This window comes from Gouania willdenowi, chromosome 17 (genome assembly GCF_900634775.1).
Source record: "Gouania willdenowi chromosome 17, fGouWil2.1, whole genome shotgun sequence".
Taxonomy (NCBI): domain Eukaryota; kingdom Metazoa; phylum Chordata; class Actinopteri; order Blenniiformes; family Gobiesocidae; genus Gouania; species Gouania willdenowi.
Window position 1 is genome coordinate 16,905,179 of NC_041060.1, and position 24,101 is coordinate 16,929,279.

The 24,101-nt window shown below is 34.0% G+C and overlaps 1 protein-coding gene across 4 annotated transcripts in view; it reads left to right on the top strand.

The window, feature by feature from the left end:
- dip2cb (disco-interacting protein 2 homolog Cb) overlaps positions 1-20,972 on the top strand; it is a 168,252-nt gene extending 147,280 nt beyond the window's left edge. For 2 of the 4 annotated variants that reach the window (XM_028472397.1, XM_028472398.1), the window contains exons 27-38: positions 1,728-1,839; positions 2,124-2,233; positions 3,486-3,616; positions 4,411-4,579; positions 4,641-4,811; positions 6,756-6,785; positions 11,065-11,126; positions 14,823-14,880; positions 15,005-15,079; positions 16,252-16,426; positions 16,546-16,669; positions 18,538-20,972. In XM_028472397.1, the coding sequence (XP_028328198.1) occupies positions 1,728-1,839; positions 2,124-2,233; positions 3,486-3,616; positions 4,411-4,579; positions 4,641-4,811; positions 6,756-6,785; positions 11,065-11,126; positions 14,823-14,880; positions 15,005-15,079; positions 16,252-16,426; positions 16,546-16,669; positions 18,538-18,790 (1,470 nt within the window). In that variant the 3' untranslated portion in view covers positions 18,791-20,972. The remainder of the gene's footprint in view (positions 1-1,727; positions 1,840-2,123; positions 2,234-3,485; positions 3,617-4,410; positions 4,580-4,640; positions 4,812-6,755; positions 6,786-11,064; positions 11,127-14,822; positions 14,881-15,004; positions 15,080-16,251; positions 16,427-16,545; positions 16,670-18,537) is intronic. The other 2 variants (XM_028472399.1, XM_028472400.1) reach the window with 1 other exon arrangement.
- The last annotated feature ends 3,129 nt before the right edge of the window (positions 20,973-24,101 follow it).

The following is a 24,101-nucleotide window of genomic DNA, read 5'->3' on the forward strand; positions in this document are numbered from 1 at the left end:
TTGGCCAATTTGAGATATCTACAACTGGATTATTTGGTAATAGAGATGTAACGATTAATCGTAAGGCAGTTAAAAATCGATTCATAGGTACCACGGTTCACATCGATGCTCTGAAAATTGAATCGCAGTACTTATTTTAACCAGCAGAGGGCGCTATATATTAATCCTTCCAGAAGCGGCCGTGACGGGCGGAATCTGCTACTATTTTCTTTCTGGCCGCCATTTACTGTTAAACATGCTCATAAATGATTCTTTACTCCTTTAGCACCGAAAGAATATCTGTAATATTACGTGAATATCTGTAAAAGTCACGTTTTTCTATTAGCTCTGCCTGCTAGCATAGCTTCTCTTCTTCACTGGTGGAATAACTGCATGCCAACCGACCACTGGGTTACCAGCGCCCTCTGCTGGTCTAAACAAATATCTGACGTAAATACAATAAAATGACTGTTTTTTTTTTTTTTTTAAAGTCCAATTGTTAAGGTACAAAATACATTATCAGTTGCACTTTTAAAAAGAAAAAGAACTATTATGCAGTTTTGAATTGTTTATTATAGAACCAGAATTTAAATTAATAGGTTTCTTCTTCATTTGTTTTATTCCTTTATTTATTTCATTCAAGATTTATTTTTAGTTAAATTGCATCATTTTGAATAGTTTATCAAGGGATTCTTTTGACAATGAAAAATAAAAGGAAAATAGTACAGTATTTTCCCCAAAAAAATAAAGGAATATTTTTCAGTCATTTGTCAACATTCCCATTTTGTAAAATAAATCGTGAGAAAATCGTATCGTGAACCCAGTATCATGAATCGAATCGTATCGGGAGTTGAGTGAATCGTTACATCCCTATTTGGTAATTTACATAATAAATGTTTTTTCTGTCATTTTTACTTTCTCCTGCGGGCTGAATTGGAGACTCTAGAGGGCCGGATTTGGCCCCCCGTGTCTTGAGTTTGACACGTGCTTTGGAGCAGGGGTTCTCAGCTGGTCTCACCCTGGGACCCACATTTTGCCACGGTCATTAAATTGCGACCCACTTTTTTTTAGAATTCAACCAACCTAATTTAGTTTTTCAAAAATAGCTGTTGAAAACACACGTATATAATCTTTTTAAAAACATAAATCTGTATATTTTCCTGTGCGTTTCACAGCATGCCTGTCAAAAGAAAAGTTTATTTCAAAATAAAAGACAAGTCCAACATAAGAGACATTTAAGTATTTATTTATTTTTGACCAGCTGTCCACGACCCACCCAGTACAGGTCTGCGACCCACTTTTGGGTCCCAACCCACCAGTTGAGAATCACTGCTTTAGAGAATCAGTATAATTGTACTTTTTCGTTGCACCTGTGAGAAAACAGTACAAAAACAATATTTTTCTTGATGAATGTAAACAGTTTATTAACGTCTAGATTATACCAGCGTTATGATTGGAAGCCAAAACGCTTGAAACGATGGGAAGTCTTTCTGCTTGCATCTGCTTTTTCCTTCAGACTTCACACAACAATGCAATGACTGCAGTGCAAATATAACATTTCGGCTTACTAAGCATTAAATATTTTTCCAAGAGATGTGGTCACTGGTCAAACTTGATTAGTTTTAGCTATAGACCCAAACCCCAGCTGATTTCCTCTGGTGTCCCGAGTTGTGCTTAAACTCATCTTTAATGTTCAATGCACTTGTCTTCAATGTGTACTTCCTCCTTGTGTGCACGCCATCCTGCAGGTGAGCCAGTCAGTGTGTGTAATGACCACTCAGGTCATCTTGAAACTGCTGCGGTCGAAAGAAGCCTCGGCAGCTGTGGATGTCCGGTCATGGCCTCCTGTCATGGACACAGGTACACATTCACGTACACAAAAAAGTGACATCCTGAATCATCGGCATGTTTCTGCACGTGTACGCGCACGTTCTCCATGAACAAGCTGTTAGCACTATATGATTCCATTCTACAGTCTCAACTGGTCTAGGCATTTAAGTGGCTTTTTCAAAGGATTTCCAATGATTTTATTATCATTTTTTAACCTGATTATGCCAAAACAGTCTAATTCACAAAAACAAAAAAAACATTTCAGTTTGATGTATTCATAGCATACTGATGTTGTGTAATCATTTTTTTTTCAGATGATTTGCCAAAGAAGAAACCCCCACTGCTCTATAAACCATCCAATCCTGATACTCTGGCCTACCTGGACTTCAGTGTCTCCACTACAGGCATGCTCGCTGGAGTCAAAGTAGGTTTGTCACAAAGCATGAAATGGATGTTATTTATCAACTCTGCCAAGCGCTTTTTAATTTTTTTAGCAATAAGTGCTAAGATGACCTGACAGCAGACTCGCAACGAGTGAAATGTCACTTCATAATAAAACCTTATATCTGTTAGTTGTGTTAGTGCAGTGGTTCAACTTTTTTTTTAAAACATTGCTTTTTCATTATGTTTGTGTTATAGTGTTAAGAGTAGTGCTATAGTGACGATATGCATTAGCTCAGATGTTTTTATACTGTTTAAACTAGATTTATATTTGAGGAAGTGAAAGTATAGAGTACAGTTGCTTGGATTGCGTGCAACGTTTAAATTTGAAAAAGAATAATTTAAAAAAATTACAAAAAATATTATTTTTATTTTTAATTAATATTTAGATTGTACTGTGTTTTCTTTAACTGTATTTTTATTTGAGGAAGTGAAAGTATAGAATAAAGTTGCTTGAGATAGTGTGGGGTGTTTTGATTTGAAAAATAATATTCAATTTCAAATATATTTTTATTTTTATTAACCATTTGATTGTTAAATTGTTATACTGTATTTTCTTTAACTAGATTTATATTTCAAGAAGTGAAGGTATATAATTCTGTTGATTGAAAAAGTATTTTGAAAAAGAATAACAATGACAATGACAAAAATACAATTTTAATCATCATTGACTAGACATTTCAGGCAACCCCATATGGGGTCATGACCCCAAGGTTGAAAAACACTGCATGGGGTGTCAAACTCATTTTAAAACATTAGCCACATATGTTTATTCTCACTGGACCCAGTTGCAGATATCTGAACTGAGCTATGTGGTCATTTTCTCAATGAGAAATGCACGTGTCAAACTTTAACAAACTTTTTGAAGTTAAAAACAACTGGTGAGACATTGATTTTTTTTTTTTTTTTTTTTTAAACAAATCTCCATTTTGTTCACTTTCTGCTGTTAGTGACTTTTCTTGGCTTTTTTCTCTTTGTTCTGTAAGCAGTTATTTACATTTATTATTGATAACGTAGGTCACAATAGTGATAAAACAGATTATGAACTTCATAATAAAAAAAACACACTGGTTATTGTGTTTTAGTCAACGTGTGTGTGTGTGTGTGTGTGTGTGTGTGTGTGTGTGTGTGTGTGTGTGTGTGTGTGTGTGTGTGTGTGTGTGTGTGTGTGTGTGTGTGTGTGTGTGTGTGTGTGTGTGTGTGTGTGTGTGTGTGTGTGTGTGTGTTTCCTGCAGATGTCTCACACTGCCACCAGTGCCTTCTGTCGCTCTATTAAACTGCAGTGTGAGCTTTACCCGTCCAGAGAGGTGGCCATCTGCTTGGACCCGTACTGTGGCCTGGGCTTCGTCCTCTGGTGCCTTTGCAGGTCAGACCCACACAGAGCCAATGTGAATGAAAGATGTACATTATTATAATTAATGTATTTTACATATGAACTTGGGTCATTAATAATTGTGCAAGTTTATTTCTATAAAAAACTATTTTTGTATAACTGCATTTTGATTTATGTTATTCAAATTATACTTTGTGTGTAAATGATGCTGTTTTTTTTAAACCAAATACGATAAAAGTCCAGTTTAGGGCAAATAAATGTAATCAGGAATACAATAACAAATGGCTTAGATTCTAAAGGGCTGTTTCTCAAGACAAAAAGGCAAAGGAATAAACCCATAGTGTAAAGGTTCCCTATAATAAAAGGGACGGTGCATTTGTCATATAAAGGTTATATAAAGGCTTATAAAGGTGATTAGTCTTACTTTGAGTTTTCCCTAAAGAAGTCACTTCTACTTTTTTCAGCGGGCTTTAGTTCTACTTCTTAACCAAATTATTAATAAATATTAGTTTTTTTTGTTATTTTTTTTATAAAAACAGTGTTGAATGCATGTCATTGCATTTACTTGCATCATGTTGCTGATCTAGATTAATAGCGCGTTGTAAATGTTGCATATTTGATACTTTTAAAGTTGCTTATGGGTCTTTCACCACATGGTATTTCATAACATGGGAATCATCAGACAAAGTTTGCATGAATATTATCATGTAAATAAATATAGAAATACTTGATACAGGATTACAAAACACTTGAATACATCAGAAAATAGATTTGAATGAATTTAGAATCCTTTTAGCCATAGTTTGATCGTCTTTATTTTCCTCCAGTGTTTACTCAGGTCATCAGTCCATTCTAATCCCTCCGTCCGAGCTGGAAGTGAACCCCTCCCTCTGGCTGTCGGCAGTCAGTCAGTACAAAGTGCGAGATACGTTTTGTTCGTACAGCGTCATGGAGCTGTGCACCAAAGGCCTCGGCCTGCAGACGGACTCGCTGAAGGTAGAAACATGGAAGTTGTCTGAAGATTCAAAAATAAAAATCAACTTCTTGTACCTATCAGTCGAGAGGAGTGGACTTGTCTCGTGTGAGGACGTGTGTGGTGGTAGCAGAGGAGCGTCCCAGAATAGCGCTGACACAGTCGTTCTCTAAACTCTTCAAAGACCTGGGACTCCACCCTCGAGCCGTCAGCACTTCTTTTGGATGTCGGGTCAATCTGGCAATTTGTCTACAGGTCAGTCCCACTTCACTCCTCAACACGTTATCTTCTCCCAGCTTTGACCTTTTTTAATATGTAAGAGACACATTGTGGCTACATTTACTATTAATATGCATTCATACGTTTTTTTTTTTTAATCTAAAGGACACCAGTTGTTCATTTGTTTTTAGTTATTGATTGTTTTCTATTTGGCTAATTGTTAATTAATTCACTAGAATTATAGAATGTTGCCTACAAAGTCACCGCATTGTGAGTTTAACTCTCGGGGCACGTATGGGGATCAAATGTGTACCTTCTGCTTATTCAGCAGTATCTCTCATTCAGTTTATAGACTAATTGTGTGAACCTTGGCCTGGAGTTTTTTTTTTTAATCTCATCTTCATAATTCCATGATCACTTTTATTGCAAGATGTATAGAACAGGAGATATAAAGTGTACCAACACTCTTTGTGTTTGGGACTGATTTGGTCCCATTGGTTCCCATTATAACCACATATCTTGAATATACTGTTATAACAGTTTCCCATAAATATCTAATAAATCTATGCCTCTACCTTCAAACTGCAAAATGCACCTTATTTTTGGAAGACAAAAAGAGCAAAATAAGATAAAATGTAATAAAAATTTTGATATTTATGGTTAGATTTGAAGTTGTTGAAAAGATCTGAATTGGGAAAAAATATGCTCTTAGCTCTAACAGTAATAAAGCCTCAAAATCAATGTTCTTTTCAATTATTAACTTAGTCAAAGCTATTATAAACTCAGACTAAATATTTCATTTTGCACCTTATTTTTGAAAAAAAAAATGCAGATTTTGTGTTTTCGTTATTAAAAAAAATGTTTTTATAACAGAAATGGCATAAAAACATTAAAAAAAAATGGAACATGATAATAAAAAATAAAAAGACTATATCTATGGTTTGGACTGGAGTTGTTGAAAAGATCTGATGTGAAAAAACAGTGGGAAAAAAATAATATATGACAATTTTACAACAGTTTCATGAAGGGTACCGTTTTGGTACTGAAGCTCAATGAGTGTCATTTTTATTTTTTCAGTAGTGCCGCGATGGTATTAAAGCGCTTTGTCATGTAATGCAAAGATCTTTCAAATTTTTTTTACTTGAATAAAAATGAGCTCAAAGTTACATCAGAACATGCCACATTACCACTGAACAAAGCTTTACACGAATGCTTTCATAGCGTACAATTTGCAGCTCCGCCCATCTCTGCTGGAATGGAGAAACCACATAAATGTACGGTTTCAAATAAGTTTGATGCTTTTTTTCCATTTTTGTGACCTATGTTTTCTATTCTGAAATAAGCCAACATTTTTGCGTGTAAACCAGATGATTTCACAGCTCGTGTGTTCCTTTCTGGCTCTGGGTGACCATTATCATTTGCAGCTCCTGATAATCTCAACAATTTCTCATGTTTGTGTAAAAAAGATATTTCTAATCTCATTAGGATTTACGTTTGGTTAAATTAGGGTTAAAAACGATTAAAATAAATTAAATTACAATAATTCATGAATTGCATCATCAAAATTGTCTTTTTTTCAAAGATATGTAATATTTCTTTAATCTTTGACCATCAATGCTGGCAATTTTGACAAAATCATGATGCTGAAGGCTAAATTAGCCTCCGAAATGCTATTATTCTAGTGCCACTAATCTTTTCATCATATTGATAAATGACACTGTACTTTTGACAAGTTTGTCACTGCTTTTCTTAACGTGACTAACATTTGGCTGAAGACCATTTCTTCCAAGTCCGAGAGCTTTTTTTTTATTTCTTTAATTCTTTGTTTTTTTTTTGACACCCCCTTCCTTTTTTTTACCACCTGGTTTTATTGCATAACCCCACTTACATTTCTCATACCTGTTTTTGTCTCCGTCCTCCTCCTCCTCCTCCCCCTTTTACTTCCTCCCTCCCCTGTTTGCTCCATCTTTGCTGCTATAGCCTCACAGGCTGGGAAAGCTTGTCGACCAGGTAGGGAACCATCACCAACCATCCCCACCACCACCTTCACTTCACTCTTTGTCAGCACATCCTCCACCTTCTGCTTTTAAACACTGAATCAACAGCTTCACAGAAATTCTTCACTTTCAAACGCACACAAACACACTTTCTGCTGGTTGACATGTTGGCAATTTGAAACGTTTGGTTGGGCGGCAGCTTGTGCTCACTAACACCTGCATTACTTAGTGCTAAACCTGCATTAAAGAGTGTAGACCAGGGGTGTCAAACTCATTGTAGTTCAGGGGCCAAATACGGACCAGTTATATCACAAGTGGGCCACTGATTTTAGGGTGGAAAGTGAACAATTTCCACATTAATGTGCCAAAGTTTGCACTTCCAGTTATGAATAAGACATAGTATGTAAAGCATCAACAATATTCTTTGATTATTTTTTTTAATTTATTTATTTTTTCCAATTTTTGTTTAATTTGAGGAGATTTTGTGGAATAATTGTTGTTTCAACAACAATTTACAACTGAATTATTTGGTCATTTACACAATGAACCATGTTTTCTCTGTCATTTTCACCTTCTCCTGCGGGCCAAATCGCATGCTCTGAAGGGCCGGATTTGGCCCCCAGACCACCACCAGTAACCCTCACTGAACACCTGAACACATGTTACTAATATCGTTACTAGATTATTTTAACATTTATTTTCTTGACCTAAAAAATAAACTGAAATGTAAGATAAAGATGTAAACAACAGAAAACCTACACATTACTTTTGTTTGCCCCACCCCCACGGACATGAACTCTAAAGGCAAATAGACAGTAAATGCAAATGACTCAATTCTACATTGCAAGTATACATTTTTTTCTCACTAAACCAGTAGTTAGTCCTACAACAAAGTATTTTGAAGACTTTTTAAGGTAGGTAAAATATAGACTAAATAACTTGTTGGGCCCGGTAGTTAATACAGTATTTGTGGTGTTTGTACAGTAAATTTGCAATTCTATTATCGACTTATGCCACTTACATAATTCCAGCAAGTTCTTTTTGTCTTTTTTTAAAATAATATTTTAAGATTTTTGTTATTCAGACAACAGTTTTTCAGGAAATGTACTTTGATGTCCTGACATGTTTCGACTGTCAACTGCCAGTCTTCTTCAGAGGCATCTGCTGATCGCTTTAATGTTTTCTTGACTTCTGCGTAATAATTCCAACAAGTTTTTTTTTTGTCATTTTTTTTTTTTGGCCAGGAGATTAAAGTAAATTTCCTGAAACACAGTTGTTTAGTTAAATTCAATCTTTTTTTTTTTTTTGAACAAAGTTTATTTATGATTTTTACAATACAGTCATCAGAATAAGCCATTCTCATTATTGAAATAAAACAAGGAACCCCGCCCCCTCCACCCTCCCACAGAAACATTGAGGAAGCCACAATAGTCAAAAGATTACAAAATAATAATAATGAAAAACATACAGTAATTAAACGAGATAATGATAATACCTAACAATGAGAACAATAACAAAGGCAAGGCAAGGCAAGGCAAATTTATTTGTATAGCACATTTCATACTCAAGGCAACTCAATAAGCTTTACATGATAAAACATTCAATTGTTTAAAATCAATAAGAACATTTAAAATCATCAGTAAAATCATCAGTAAAATCAATTAAAATCATCAAAGAAGAATATATGTATACATATGCATACACATAAAATAAAGACGAGTAAACAAAATACAGTCCAGTGAGTTACAATAAACTATACATTACGTCATCTTGGTCACAAACTGGGGCACCTAAAGACCAAAGAAAGTTTCTAATGTTTGGGTTTGTAATATCTGTTACAGAGAAAGAACTTAAGGTTCAGTCACTTGTAAAATGATCAGAGCTTAGACTTTCAACATGACTTAGAAAGGGCTGCCATGACAGTAAAAATTTGTCAGCTGACCCTCTGACTGTATACCTTATCTTTTCTAGTTTAACAAAGTACAGCATGTCTTTAATCCACTGTGTAAATGTTGGAGGGTTACATTCTTTCCATCTAATCAAAATCTGTCTTCTGGCTATAAGAGTGGCAAAAGACAGACAGCTTTGTGTGTGGTGTTCCAAGCCCAGGTTTGTCGTCTCCACACCAAATACAGCCAGGAAGTCCTTGCCTATAATTTTGGAAAGTGTATCAAATATGAACTTCCAGTAATTAGGGCATTCCCAAAGCATATGAATTAAAGTGGCTGGGAATTGCTTGCAACGATCACATATGGGATTTATATTTATTAAAAATCTTGAAAGTTTAACTTTGGTCCAGTGTAGCCGGTGAAATATTTTAAACTGCATGATGGTATGTTTCATACATATTGAAGATGTGTATATTCTATCAATCATCTTTGACCATAGGATGTCTGAAACGCTCACACCGAGGTCCTTCTCCCAGATGTTTTTAAGAGACTTTAGACTGGTTGAGCCTTCTCCCATTAGTAACGAGTAGATGTCACCTATCTTTCCCCTCTTGGATGATCTGAGATCATAAATCAAGTCCAGGAGAGTGTCTGGGGGCTTTAAAGGGAACTGGGTGAGATTAGAGGAAATAAAACTTCGGATCTGTAAATATCGAAAGAAATGAGACCTTGGGATTCCAAATTTTAAGACAGTCTGTTCAAATGATGAGAACAGGCCATCCATAAACATATCTCTAAATGAACAGATTCCCTGTCTCGACCAGGCACCAAACAAAGAATCTGTCAAGGGTGGGGTGAAAGCATGGTTTTTCGCAATAGGAGCAAGTAATGATAATTGACAGATCCCAAAATGTCGTCGAAACTGTTTCCATATCTTTAAAGAATGAATGACAACTGGGTTTGAAGTATAATTAATTAGAGGCTCTGGATATGGTAGAGACGAACATAACAAAGCAGATAGTGAGGTGTTATGAGTGAGTCTTTCTCTAGAGTTAGCCAGGCAGGTACAGCCATCGTTTTGTCATTTGCCATCCAACAGGACATCATTTTAATATTCGCAGACCAATAATAAAACTGAAAATTTGGTAAACCGAGTCCTCCATGTTGTTTAGGTCTTTGTAATATAGCATTGCTTATACGTGGTTTCTTTTTATTCCAAATGAAAGAGGTGAGCTTTTTGTTAAGGGAGATAAAAAAGGTTTTGGTTAAATAAACTGGAACAGATAAAGAAGCTTGGGTAATAGATTCATCTTAATGGTGTTAATTCTGTTTTTAAGGACGGATTTCGTCCTTAAAAACAATTGCGAAATCAGCCGTAGTGATGCCATCAGCTCCTCCTTAAATGCCGTAATTTCAGTTGAACTCGTTGTTGTCGGGGTCGCCGTAGTGCGGTCACCCGAACCACTCGAGCTCGTGGATGGGGAAGCTACGTTGATCTTTGCAGGCCCGGTGGAGACGGCATTGGTATCACGGCTTTTGCTGCTTCTGCTAGCCATGATGTACTTATCCATGCGTTTAATTATCAAACAGGGTTCAGGGTTAAGGTGGTTGTAGTCCGTGTTATGCCAGAATTTATCTTAAATATCGAATGTCCTGAAGAGCTCTTCGTTGTGCGACCTACTCCATCATTCGCTCGCGCCTCCCCCCAATTAAATTCAATCTTAACATATTATTTAAAAAAAACCAATATTCGAGCCAAAAGAAGAAGTTTTATATATTTAGGTTTGTCAGCTGATACATGTGCCACAATAGATAACAATCAATAAAAAAATAAAATTAAACAAACTCCAAACTGTGGCCTGTTATTGTATTCTGGGGCAGATTGTGGCATTGGCTGCTTTCGCATCTTGAGTGTACGGGGCCTGTAACTCTCAGCATGCCGCTGTGTGTCCGGTGATGGGCTTTGAATAACAGACGGATGGTGGAGGAAGAAAAGGGGCGGAGTTAGGGCTCTTATTCCTTTTTCTCTGTCTTGATCGTTGGTTTCCCTCACACATTTAGAAACATTGTAATGGACAAATCAGGACCAGGGTTGCTTTTGTTGTCCTACAGCTTCTCCTTCCCTTCATCTTACCTAGCATGTTGCAAGTTTTATTTATGCTTAATTTTTTTTGGGGAAAGTTTTTAATCATTTCCATTCAAATCATACCTTTTGACACTGCTCGGTTCTGGGTAAAGGTCATAGAGGTCTGGATTGCCGGTTTGCCTCGTGAACCCTCAGCCTTCTCCTCTCTTGCTGTGCAGGGAACAGCTTGTATTTTTGCCACTAATGCACCATGCAGAGTGAAGAGCGTATACTGTCTGAATCCAAACGTGCTAACTGTTGACTCTCATGTCTCACAGGGTACCTCAGGACCCGATCCCACAACCGTCTTTGTTGACATGAGGGCGCTACGGCACGACAGGTAAGATGACTTTTGCACTAATTGATATTTCTTTACTCAAAATAATGTTAGTTGTCTGATGTGGTATGTTTTTTTATGAACTTCTATTAATCAGTGAAAGTTTGTTGACTATTTTAAGGGTGTAAAAAAAAAAAAAAATGTCAATATAGTGCGACATTTCACCGTGCGATACAAAAAATATCCAGATCGATTAATTTAATCATATTTTTTTAACAAAAAAAAAAAAACACATGTAATTGCGCTAACATATGTATAATACATAAACACCCAGTCACTAGATGTCAGTGAACCACTTTTTATACAGGACTACAAAACACTTTATATAACAGAATAAATTACAAATAAGTATGTTCTTGTTTTAATTAAGTGAGTGCATAGATAGGTGTAAGAAAAAATCAATTCAGCAATATATTGCAATATTTTACTGCGTAATTATCGTATCTATCCCAAAAATGTCCTTTTTAATCATGTTTTTTTAAAAAAAAAATTATTTATTTATTTTTAACAAAAAAAAACATTTAATTGCGCTAACATATGCATAGTACTGAAATACTTGGTTACTAGGTGTCAGCGAACCACATCAGACCTTGTTAAACGACCTCACTCCTCAATGCATTTTAGCTTAGAAGTTGTACTTTATTTTCATAAAACATACTGGACACTTTTATAGGTGTATGTGGTTATTTTTTACTTTTTAAAGATTTTAAGAACTTATCAGAATCTGTTGTACAAGCAAAGGTTAAACCTTTTTGAAAAATATAATTTGACAGTTTAATAAACATACCACTTGTTTTTGATATTGGTACTTGAATATCATTCACTTGTTCTTGCAAGTTTAAAAAAAAAAGAAATAAATTGTATTTCATACAATTTAGTACTTGTAAAGGTGAAATTTGTAATTATTGATATCACGGCATATCGCAATGTTTATGGTATTGTGTAGATAAGAAGAAGAAGATAAGATAACCTTTATTTGTCCTACAAATGTTTCAGCAGCAGCAGCAGATAAATAAAGTGATTAAAAAAACAGCGGAATAAAAAATTTTTTTTAGATATATACACACACATCGTCAGATTCATGGCAATGCACACCCCTAGACCATTTTAGTCTGTCAGTATTTTACCAGTGTTCGTGGATATTTAGGAAACCCTTGCATTTCCGTGCTTTGCAAAGCCCAGGCATGTTTTTATTGGACTTCTTTTTTTCGTGTGGAGCCTGTTTTCCATCTGCTCCATCGCTGATGTTAAGCACATTGTCTTGTTTGGTCCAGTGGGATCTGGTTCTCCACAGCTTCACTGCTGATGTTTATGGAGCAGTTGGAGGATTGTGAGTAAGAGCAGCTCCAAAGTGACACTCAGAATAAATAAAGTGCTTCTTCTTCTTTTTGTGCCAGGAACCCCAAGTGAGAGTGAAAACTATAAGTAATGAGAAACTGGAAGTTGTTTTGAGATTTCAGGAGCTTTAGCTTTACGCCCCAACATGTTACCTCTACAGTCACGAAGCTGCTTCAGTGTAACAGAACCAAGCTTTACAGGACTCATTAAACACACCGGCCCAATATTTATGCCAAAAACTCAGAGGATGACAACAAAAATGCAGAAAAATAACTGAAAAAGTACTGAACACATCAAAAATATTCAAAAATGACCCCTACAACACAAATTGACTCCAAAACCACACAAAAAGGACACAGAATGACAGAAAACTATATATAAAACGATATACAAAATACATAAAATAACTCCAAAAACACAAATGACAAGAAAAATACACAAATGACAAGAAAAATACACAAATTGACTCCGAAAAACACACAACACAACAACAAAAACACAAACAAATAACAGACATGCAAAATGACAACAGCACTACACAAAAAAACTCCAAAAACACACAACAGAACAAACAAAAATAACAAAAAAACACTTAAAACAACAACAGAAATACACAAAATACTCCAAAAACACACAACAAAACAAACAAAAATAACAGAAAAACACATAAAACAACAAGAAAAATACACAAAATTACTCCAAAAACACTTGAGATGATTACAAAAATAGCAACAAAATATACAAAACAACCACAAAAACACACAAACCTTTTATATTTTCTTGTATTAATGTTCAGATTGTTAATTTTTCTGTGGCCCCGCTGTGATAAAACTTTCCCATCTCTGCTCTTCGTGATTGTTCTGCTAATAATTTGTTAGGTTGATTGGAGTCTTTAAATTGCCCAATTGTGAGTGTGAGTGGTTGCGTGTCTGTGTGTGTTACCCTGCGATGGACTGGCGCCTGTCCATGGTTTTAACCCCTGCCAAGCGCTCAGTGTGAGCTGGAGATAGGCACCAGCAGACCCCTGCGACCCTGAAAAACTGGGACAAGTGGGTCTGATAATGGAAATAAAAACTTGTGCCCTAATGAGCCAGGAATCAGTTTAAGACATTTTCAAAATGTGTTTAAATTACATTCAAACTGCTCCTGACATGTTGGGATTAGTCGAGCGTCACTGAAAACTCCTCATCTCAGTTCCACTGAATGTGAATTTTCTGTTCCCTGGCTTAGCTGGCTGATATATTCAGTCTGGTGTTTTTTTTTTTTAGTCTGAAATCTCCATGCGTGAGAGAAGTGTGGGTGGACAGTCTCACTGCGTATACCTAATCCTGCCAGTGGCTGATTGCATGTCCTCACTGTTGATTCAGGCTGGCTAGTTTGTACCAGGAGCTCCTCCTGCTTCCTGTTTTTACTCAGACAAACCTTGTCAGTTTCTTGGTTTAATTATTTTTTAATAATTGTTGAAAGTAAATAATGACTATTGTTTAATGACAATATATAATTTATTTTCCCCTGTGAAAATATAACTCATTTCTTTTTTATCATTTTATCATGTTTTACTTCTTCTTCTTTGGTTACATTTTTATATATATATATATGTGTGTGTGTACTACTATAGTGGTCCCCAACCTTTTTCTCATTGTGACCCCATTTTTATATCACAAATTTCTGGCAACCCCAGAGACTTTCTTTTTCTAAAAATTTTTTTTTTTAAATTTTTTTATCACGTTTGTTGTTACAAATACAAAGTGACAATATGCACCGGCTCAGATAGATTTATATTTGGGAAAGTGAAAGTATGGAAAACGGGTGTTGTAGAATGTATACGTGGTGTTTTAATTGGAAACGTGATATTATTGTCACTATTGTTTTGTATATCATTGTATATTTATATCATTTTGTATATATTCTATTTATATTTATATTATAGTTTTTCTATTTTTATTGTTTTAGTTTTTTTTACTCTCTTTATTCTTTAAGGGCTTAACGGGGAACTTACATGTTCATACACATAATGACAAATAAGAATTCTTAAATTATGTATTGTTTTTTGTTTAACTGTGCAAAATATTTGAAAAATGAATAAATAAACACATTTTAAAAAAAAATACAAAAATATAATTTTATTTAGTAATTTTTACTATTACTAGACACTTCAGGTGACCCCAAGGTTGAATAACCCTGGTGTACTATGTGCTACTCATCATTGTTCTATTACTGTAATCCAGTAAACATTTTCCACAATTGGAAACTATAAAGACTTTGACATTATATTTATAAAGTCATTTTTATCTTGTAATTCATATCTGGATTTTGTAATTAGAATTTGTTCATTTTGTATGTGTGTGTGTCTGTGTCCAGGGTCAGATTAGTGGAAAGGGGTTCACCGCACAGTTTACCACTGATGGAGTCTGGGAAGGTGAGATTTTTTCTTTTAGAATGGTAATAATAATCATTTGTCTTTAATAATTATTATGGTTTGTTTTTATTTCCAGATTTTTCTCTATTTTGAAGTGTTTTATTTTTCTTCTTCTTTTTAACAGATTTTGCCTGGAGTCAGAATTATCATCGCCAACCCGGAGACAAAGGGACCAATGGGAGAGTCACACCTGGGAGAGGTGGGTCTGATCTTCTACTGTACACCTGTATATAATATACCCTAATCTCACCTAAACTAGAGCTGCAGCTATGTTTTTGTCATTGATTACTTGATCAATTATTTTCTTCCATTCAATGAAATTATTTTATGAACAGGTTGAATTGATAATGAACGTAAAAAAGACAAACGTTATTTGGTGAAATTAAGAAAACTAAGCTTTATTTAGGAAAATTGCACTAATAACTTTGACTATTTTATTGATTCAGCTTTAATGATTTTTTTACAGTTGCACATGCTAAAATAAGCAGCAACTTTTCGCTACATTCAGAAGCAAACAACGTATAAAAAATGTATGTGAATTATTTTAATGCTACTTTTGACCAGATTTACAGCAGTATTTATAAAATTTGTGATATTTTTGTTCTTGTAAAAATATACCTGTAATGTCAATTTTAAATTGAAATGTTAAATCTTAATCTAAATGTTAAACAATAAATCTAAATGTTAAACAATAAATCTAAATGTTAAATGTTATTTTATTCATTCAGCTTTAATTAATTATTTACAGACTCCATTTAACCCAGTGGTTCCCATATAGTTTCTGTTATGCCCCCCCCCCCCCCTTTGAATAAAAGGAACTAAAACATAAAAATGTAACTTTTATTTGAATATTATTATTTATGTTGTTGTTGTCATTTTTTTCTGCAGGTAACTTGTTTTCCACTTGTATTTAGGTGTGCCAACATTTATAATACTGCACAAATTTTCAGCAGGGTTTTAATAATTTTATTGTACTTTATTAAATTGTATTTTAGCAATCAGCAGACGCCTCTGAAGAAGACTGGCAGTTGGCAGTCGAAACATGTCAGGAGATCAAAGTAAATTTCCTGAAAAAAAGGTTGTCTGAATAAATGAAACCTTAACATATTATTAAAAAAAGAGGACAAAATGAATCTGCTGGAGTTATGTATTTTATTTTGGTTGTTTTTATTTGATTAGATTTTATTTAAGTTATAATATAATGGTTTCTTTTTATTTTTGATCCAATTCAATATTTGTTTTGTTTGTCTTTGTGTATTTGTGCATTCTCACCTGCAGCATTATGGCTGTAAATGCACTTTGTTTTTTTTCACATATTGTCATTTTGAAGAATCTCTCATTTATTGGGGCCGTCTGTCTTGATGTTGACAGATTTGGGTGCAGAGTGGCCACAACGCCAGCGGTTACTTCACGGTGTACGGCGACGAGTCTCTGCAGTCGGACCATTTCAACTCCAGACTCAGCTTTGGAGACACACAGACCATCTGGGCTCGGACTGGCTACCTCGGGTTTCTGCGCAGGACTGAGCTCACTGATGCCAGCGGAGGTGAAGAAAAGCTGTTACACTAACAATGAACTCATCAAAGGAAAACAATAACTGCCAAATAACCAAATAGTGCATTAATAATAAGTGAAGAGTGCATCTTATTATGCGTGTGTTTATAGATCGCCATGACGCCCTGTACGTTGTTGGTGCTCTGGAGGAGGCCATGGAGCTGAGAGGCATGCGCTACCATCCCATCGACATCGAGACGTCCGTCATCAGAACACACAAAAGCATCACGGAGTGGTGAGTGACTTTTAAATTATGAATATAATGAAATAGATAGAGAATACTGTCTATACTTTTATTAATGATTTAGTTTAAAAAGCTTTTAAAGTCATATCGTTAGTAAGTATAAAAAAGAAGAGGAATAATTTTACCTAGGACAGCAATAATACAGTATATAATATGTATATAATGGTATAAAATATATTCATACTTACTCAATAAACATAAGAAAATGTGTGTATTGCAAATATTATTAATTTAAATATTGCCACACTGTATTTTGTGTATGAAATTTCATTGATGAAATTTGTGGAGTAAATATTATATTATGAATAGTATGTACATGTCATGTACATGCATGTGTATATGTGTATGCATGTATAAACTGTATATACAAGACTTTGTGTAGAATATATATTGAATGTGTGTTGTAAAAATAGTAATATTAGTTTCCTAATTACTTGTTTTGGTTTTTTTTTTGTAATGTGGTAGGCGTGTTTAAGCTCGTGCTTCAAACTACATACTTTAGGCTGATTAGTTAGAATATTGTGTTGTTTGTTCTGTTTTTTGTTTTTCTGAAGACTGCCGAAATAAAATTTCAATGAATCATAGGTAGAGCAAATGTATATCCCTACAGGTCAGTAGGTGGCACTAAAAACAATTCTAACTGATGAAATGTTTTTATAATATTAAATATTAATATTATATATTGTATTACCTAAAAAAAGTATTAAATTGCTGTTGCGTTTTCATGTTAAATGTCAATAACCAAGAAATTATGCAAATGTGGGGTTAATTGTTAAAAAAAAAGGGTTCTTTGAAAATATGACAACTATGGGGTGCTGATTGTAAAGTAGCACATGCTAATATAAACAATAACTTTTTGCTACATTTAGCAGCAAACCACGTTTAAAAAACGGATGTGATTTTTTTTTTTTTTTTTTTTTTTTTTTTTTTACTTTTGAACAGATTTATAGCAATATTTGTTTGAAATTATGAAAATATCATGTCAATGTTAAATCTAATGGTTACATTGAAATATAAATGTTGACTGTAAGTGTTAAATGTAAAATCTAAACATTAAATCTAAATGTTGCATTTAAATATAAATGTTAAATGTCAAATCTAAATGCTAAATGGTAGATCTAAATGTTAAATGTCACAGGTGAAACAAAATATTTAGCTAATTCACATACGTTTTTTAAACGTAAATGTTGCAAAAAGTTAGCTGCAAACTATGTTTTAAAAAACTTGATTTTTTTTTTAATGTTACTTTTGACCACATTTCCAGCAATATTTGTGATATTTTTTTTTCTTGTAAAACTGTAATATCAATTTTAAATCTCAATGTTACATTTAAATATAAATGTTAAATATGAAATAGGAATGTTAAATCTAAATGTCACAGTTAAATATAAATGTTAAATATAAATATAAATGTTAAATATAAATACTTAATGTTATATCTAAATGTAAATCTTAAATGTTAAATCTAAATGTGAATTCCAAATTTAAATGTTTAAATCTAAATCTAAATGATAAACATAAATGTTAAATCAAAATGTTACATTTAAATATAAATGTTAGATCTAAATGTTACATTTAAATATAAATGTTACATTTAAATATAAATGTTAGATCTAAATGTTAAATGTAAATCTAAAATGTTAAATCTAAGTATTAAACCTAAATGTCAAGGGTGAAACTAAATATTTAGCTAATTTACATAAGTTTTTTCAACATAGTTTGTTGCTAAATTTTAATTTTAGCATGCGCAACTTTACGATCGGTGCCCCATATGAAACCGCCTTTATTTAGCCTTTTCTAGGAAAGGAAAGGAAGTGATTGATGATAATTAATTCATTTGGATTTATTTGCACCTTCAGTGCTGTGTTTACGTGGACCAACCTGCTGGTGGTGGTGGTGGAGCTGGACGGCTCGGAGCAGGAGGCCTTGGATCTGGTCCCTCTGGTCACCAACGTGGTCCTGGAAGAGCACTACCTGATCGTGGGCGTTGTGGTGGTCGTCGACATCGGCGTCATCCCCATTAACTCTCGTGGGGAGAAGCAGCGGATGCACCTGCGTGATGGCTTTTTGGCCGACCAGCTGGACCCGATTTACGTAGCCTACAACATGTAGCGCCACCTGGTGGATAAAGAGTTACCCAAAAAGATGCAAAGGTGGTCCTGAAGGAAAAGGAAACACTTCCCCACATGCAACAGATTCTCTTTATTCTGTCAACTGTTTACTGAGCATATCTAACTGGCCACCAGGGGGCAACAGAGGACAATTGGGAGCTAATATTCCGGCTTTTTAAACTCCATCATTAGCTTACTTTGTATATTTTCATGTTTTCTTTATAATTCTTGTTTGAAACATTAGGATATTTTCTGAAAAATATTTACATAAATGCAACAAAAAATCATCTTGTGCATTATCAACCATAACAAAGTACAAGTGTCGCCGCAGCCACTTTGTTTTATATGAGGTACGTTATTTTTTGTTCACCTTTTTAAAAGTCCTTTCAATGTTTTTAAAAACCGATTTCAGAGGAAAAACCAGTGTGCTAACAGCTTCAGCCTTTTTATTTTTCTATACAAACCACCAGCTTCAACTGAAGCGAGACAACATGTAAACTCATATCATGTAAGTATGTACAAATTGAAACTGATTTAATTTATTTTCTTTCATTTTTTTCAAAGTAAATGAGGAGACATTCAAGAATGTTTTTGCTCTTGAATGTTTGCTAATATCAAGAAAATCTTTGTACTATTTCAAGTGAAATAAACGCTGATAAGTATATTATAGTAGATTAAAGAAATATATATATCTATATAAATATAGACCGGAGACAAGCGAAAGTACCAGAAAGGACAGTTAGGAGTGTGTCGTACCAATTTTTCAACATATTGGTGTAAAATGTCAGTTAAAGGAGAAACTCAGAAAATGTTATTGTTGGTTTATTCTTAGCTTTAAGTCACTAATATTTAGAGTTCTGGTCCAAAAGTCAAATTTACAACTTCATATAGATATAATACATCTGAGCTTAAGGTGAATATCCACTGAAAGTGATTTTTCTGATCCAGTGTCAGCTCATTCGTCTCATCTTTATTTTAAATAATACAATTTGTACGGTTTGTATCATTGTTTTAAGCTTCTTTGGATACAGGATTTGAGCTTTCACATGCATGGTGCAGTACTACTTAAAAAAAAAAGTTTGTGTTCTTATGAGTAAAGTATCTGTTTTTATGAGTAAAGTTTCTATTTTCATGACAGCCTCCCACTACAGTATGATCACAGCTTGATGTTGAGCGCTGCGCCATGCCTCGATTATTCAGTTTAATCCGCTTTTATTTTACCTTAGGCTTACGGCAATGGGAAATCTTACTGTCATTGAATACTTTAGCTGGTATAATCATTAGTTTGTCAACTTTAAGAAGACATCTCACGAAAGGATTTATTTTACTCATAAAAACAGAAACTTTACTTATAAAAACAGAAGATTTACTCATAAAAAAAGAGGATTTATTTTACTTATAAAAACAGAAACTCTACTCATAAAAACAGAAACTTTATTCATAAAAACAGGATTTGTTTTACTTGTTAAAAGCGAAACTTTTTTTATTCAAGTGAATGCAATCCGTAGCTTAGCAATACCTGGTGGCAAAAATATAACAAGTGTCAGTTTTGTAATAAAAGCACTTTAAAATACAAATTTCGCTTAGGTAGTAATAATAAGATACGGTGTGTTTAAGGTTTTGGATCAGAACTCTTTATGATTCACATCGGATGAATCGCCAAGATCATCATCTTTTTTTTTTTTTTAGATCTTCCTGGATTTATAATAATAATGTATATTTGAGTTCAAACTTAAAATTGCTAATAGTCAATCACTCAAACTCAACTTCTGATTGCATTACTGAGTTTCTTCTTTTTGCTGATAACATTTACTGAGGGAAAGTTAGCACTCAGAGTGTCACATTTTGTAAATACCATCATATTTTTACACCGATGGATTAATCAGGGCTCATACAGTGATGTCATGACAGAGACCTACTGAGCTGTGGAGAGGTCAAAGGTCAGAGGAGTTGGGACAGTCGGTCTGATTTCAGGTCCATTAAACTTCATCATCGGCTGAGAATGTTTTCTTTTTAATGTGAGGATGTTGGTTTTTGATTTTAGGAATTAAAGAAAAAGAAAAAAAAAGCACTTTCTGCACCGTTTGATTCTCTTGCTTTCATCGATCCCGTCTTTATAAGGTTTTAAAAAACAGTCTTATTTGAGTTGACACAAAGTTTTTCAGCAAAATAAAAGTTTTTGACAAAAAAAAAGTCTACCTTTCTTTGTCGAGGTCAGATATGGGCAACTGGTGGCCCTCGCTCTAATGTTCTGCGGCCCCCAAAGCAAATCCCCCAAAATTGTAATTCAAGAAGTTGGAAGGAATATGAAACCCAACATAATACAAAAATAATCCCCGAAACACAAATCTGCAGCAAAGTGCACAAAGACACACAAAAAACAACACAATACAGACAAAAAATGTTAACAAAATGACAGGAAAATACATAGTGACTCCAAAAATACACAAAATTACAACAAGAATGCAAAAAAAATAACAAAAACACACAAAAAATAACAAAAACACACATAATGACTCCAAAAATGCACAAAATGACTAAAAGCTGACAAAACATCAAGAAACCACAGACAACAAAAAAAAAAGATAAAACCCTTTTCACACTGTGGGATAAAGCTGCCTGTAATTATACATGTGGCCAGTAGGAGGTTCTATGAGCACATGAGATTATTTGTAAACGTTGTGACGGTTTTTTGTTGGGCGGGGCTTAGCCTGGATCACGACTTTAATGTACGTCCACTAACGTTACTCCTCTTATTGTGGCACCCAAACACACAACAAGACGACAGTTAAAGCTGTAACATTACGAGCCTCCACAGTCTTGAGCCAGTGGCGTTTCCTGTTTTTGCCATAGACATTATATACTGTACGTAGACCGTCTAGACGCCTCATGACGTGCTGGAACGCATGAAACGTCTCCGCCATATTGGAGAGGTCTCCTCACTCTGAGCTAGCACCAGAGAGAAACTATGCCGGTGTTTTATGCAGCTTTTGGTTGCAATAACCGGCGCAGTATTGAAACCAGATCCCGTGGGAATACCTTTCACAAGTGAGATTTAACAATACTTTTGGTTATTTTATCATTTATAATATTATGTCATCAATAACTTTGACAGGACAGGTCAGATTGTGAGGCTTAGAAATGGTGCGACCCCATGTCATCTCCAGAGTAGGTGTATTTTTTACTCTACATGCTAACAGAGATGTCTATGATTAATATGTAAAACAAAAGTTAACATCACACTTTGTCAAACATGTTTTGTTTTTTTTTACCATTAGTTCTTTCTGCATGTATAGGAAGTAGATCACACAAAATAAGTGTTTAATAGGAAGCAAATGAACAACAACAAAATCTATTGTGATTTTTCCACATTTCGTTTTTCAAGTAAAAAGTGCAATTAACAATATGCAGTAATTCTTATCAAACTGTATTGAATACAAATCAAACAAACAACAAAACAAATATTTTTTATAATCTTTCATATTTTGCATATTGGTATGAAAGTAAGTTAAAAAACAAAATCATGATTAATACAGTTGAACTTTCTTCTATAATTTGTTTTTTATTAAATATAATGTATTTTATTTTATATAATTTAATATAATATTTATATAATATAGAAGTATATTATTAATAAAATAATACATTGTGTGTGAGAGAGAGAGATGAGTGGACCCTGATTTTTATTAGTAATAAAAATCAATAACTTCATAATTATGTAAAGTAGACTAATGAAACTCTGTCCAACCATCACATGTGTTCTGCTGATCATACTACACCTTTTAGTTTAATAAAAACATGCTTTTTTTTCTTCATATTTCTATAGACTTTTTATTATTAATAAAATTTGACTTTATTTATTTACCAGTGATTAGTTCCTACTGCATTCCATCACCCGGCAGCATTGCTTAGAAACACTTGGAAACCAGTTTATTTTTTACATTTTTAAAATGGAAGTAGTTTTTATTGAAATCATAGTACATCGGGAGGTTATTCCCAAAGTATGATAACAGTAACATCCTAATTACAGACATAACTACTAATTCACAGGATCAGAATGCAGTACAGAAACTACTCGCCGGTGAATGAAGCCCAATAAAACTCTGGAAAACAATAACCAGGAATAAATATTTGCTCATTGGTAAAGATAGTAGCTCGAACAACCAGTAGAATTATAAACTTGGTGATATTACAACATGTGTCAAAGGTGAAAGTAATGGATTACAAGTACTAACATGACTGTAATTGAGTTGCTTTTATGATTACTTGTACTTTTTTTTAGTATATTTCTAATTCAGTAATTTTACTTGTACTTAAGCACAAATTATTATTTGGTTTTTTGGGATTATTTTTTTATTTGTATTTCATGGTGTCTATATATGAGCATATGAGCGATGTAGTTAATCATTAATACAGTTAAATACTGCTGCATGTGATAAAGTTTTAGTATTAAATTACCACCTTTAAATGTTTATTTTCACTGAAACATTGTGACAAATGTTAAGTGTTGCAGATTTGGTGTATGGGTTGTGGTATAAGTTATATATAATTAGTATGATATGAAAAAGATGTATTTAAAAAATGAAAAATCTTAAAATATGACATAATTGTTACATTTGATGAACGTTACATGTTATACGATTAGTGAAAAGTTGTTTGTTAGTCGCTAGTAAAATAGAAATGTAATGAAAATGAAACTGCATAAAATAGGAAAAGTGTTGCATGTTGAAACTTAAACATTTCCTACTTTTTTAAGTTACTCCTAGCTTTCCTTATTATCTTAGGCTGTAAATCAGTGACGTGCCGTGACCACTAGGGTTGGGTAGGCAGGGCGTTGCAAATCGAGACCACCAATGACAATTTTTATTTGTATACAGCAATTTACAACAAAGTCATCTCAATGCGCTTATCAAAATATAAAATTCATAATAAAGAAAAACCCCAACAAGATCCACATGAACAAGTGTTTAGCCATCTAACAAAATCAACATCGTAAAACACCATTAAAAAAACATAAACAATTATTTAATATAGCCTCCATACTCTCCCAACAAGATATATCTCATGACACGGCAGCGCATTCGTTGTTTGTGTTGGAAACACGGAGAAAATCACAACAACAACAACTCGGAACAGCCAACAGCCAACAATTTTCTGACCTTAACCTTTGCTGAAGATCTGGTAGCTCAGGTGTTGGTCTTCTGTCTTTTAAAAGCTGTCGTCTTTCCTCAAAAGAACGTTTCTCTATCGTCTCTAGCGCTGCCATCTTGCCTGTAGTGTTACCCCGCCAACTCGCTAGAGCGAGAGAGAAC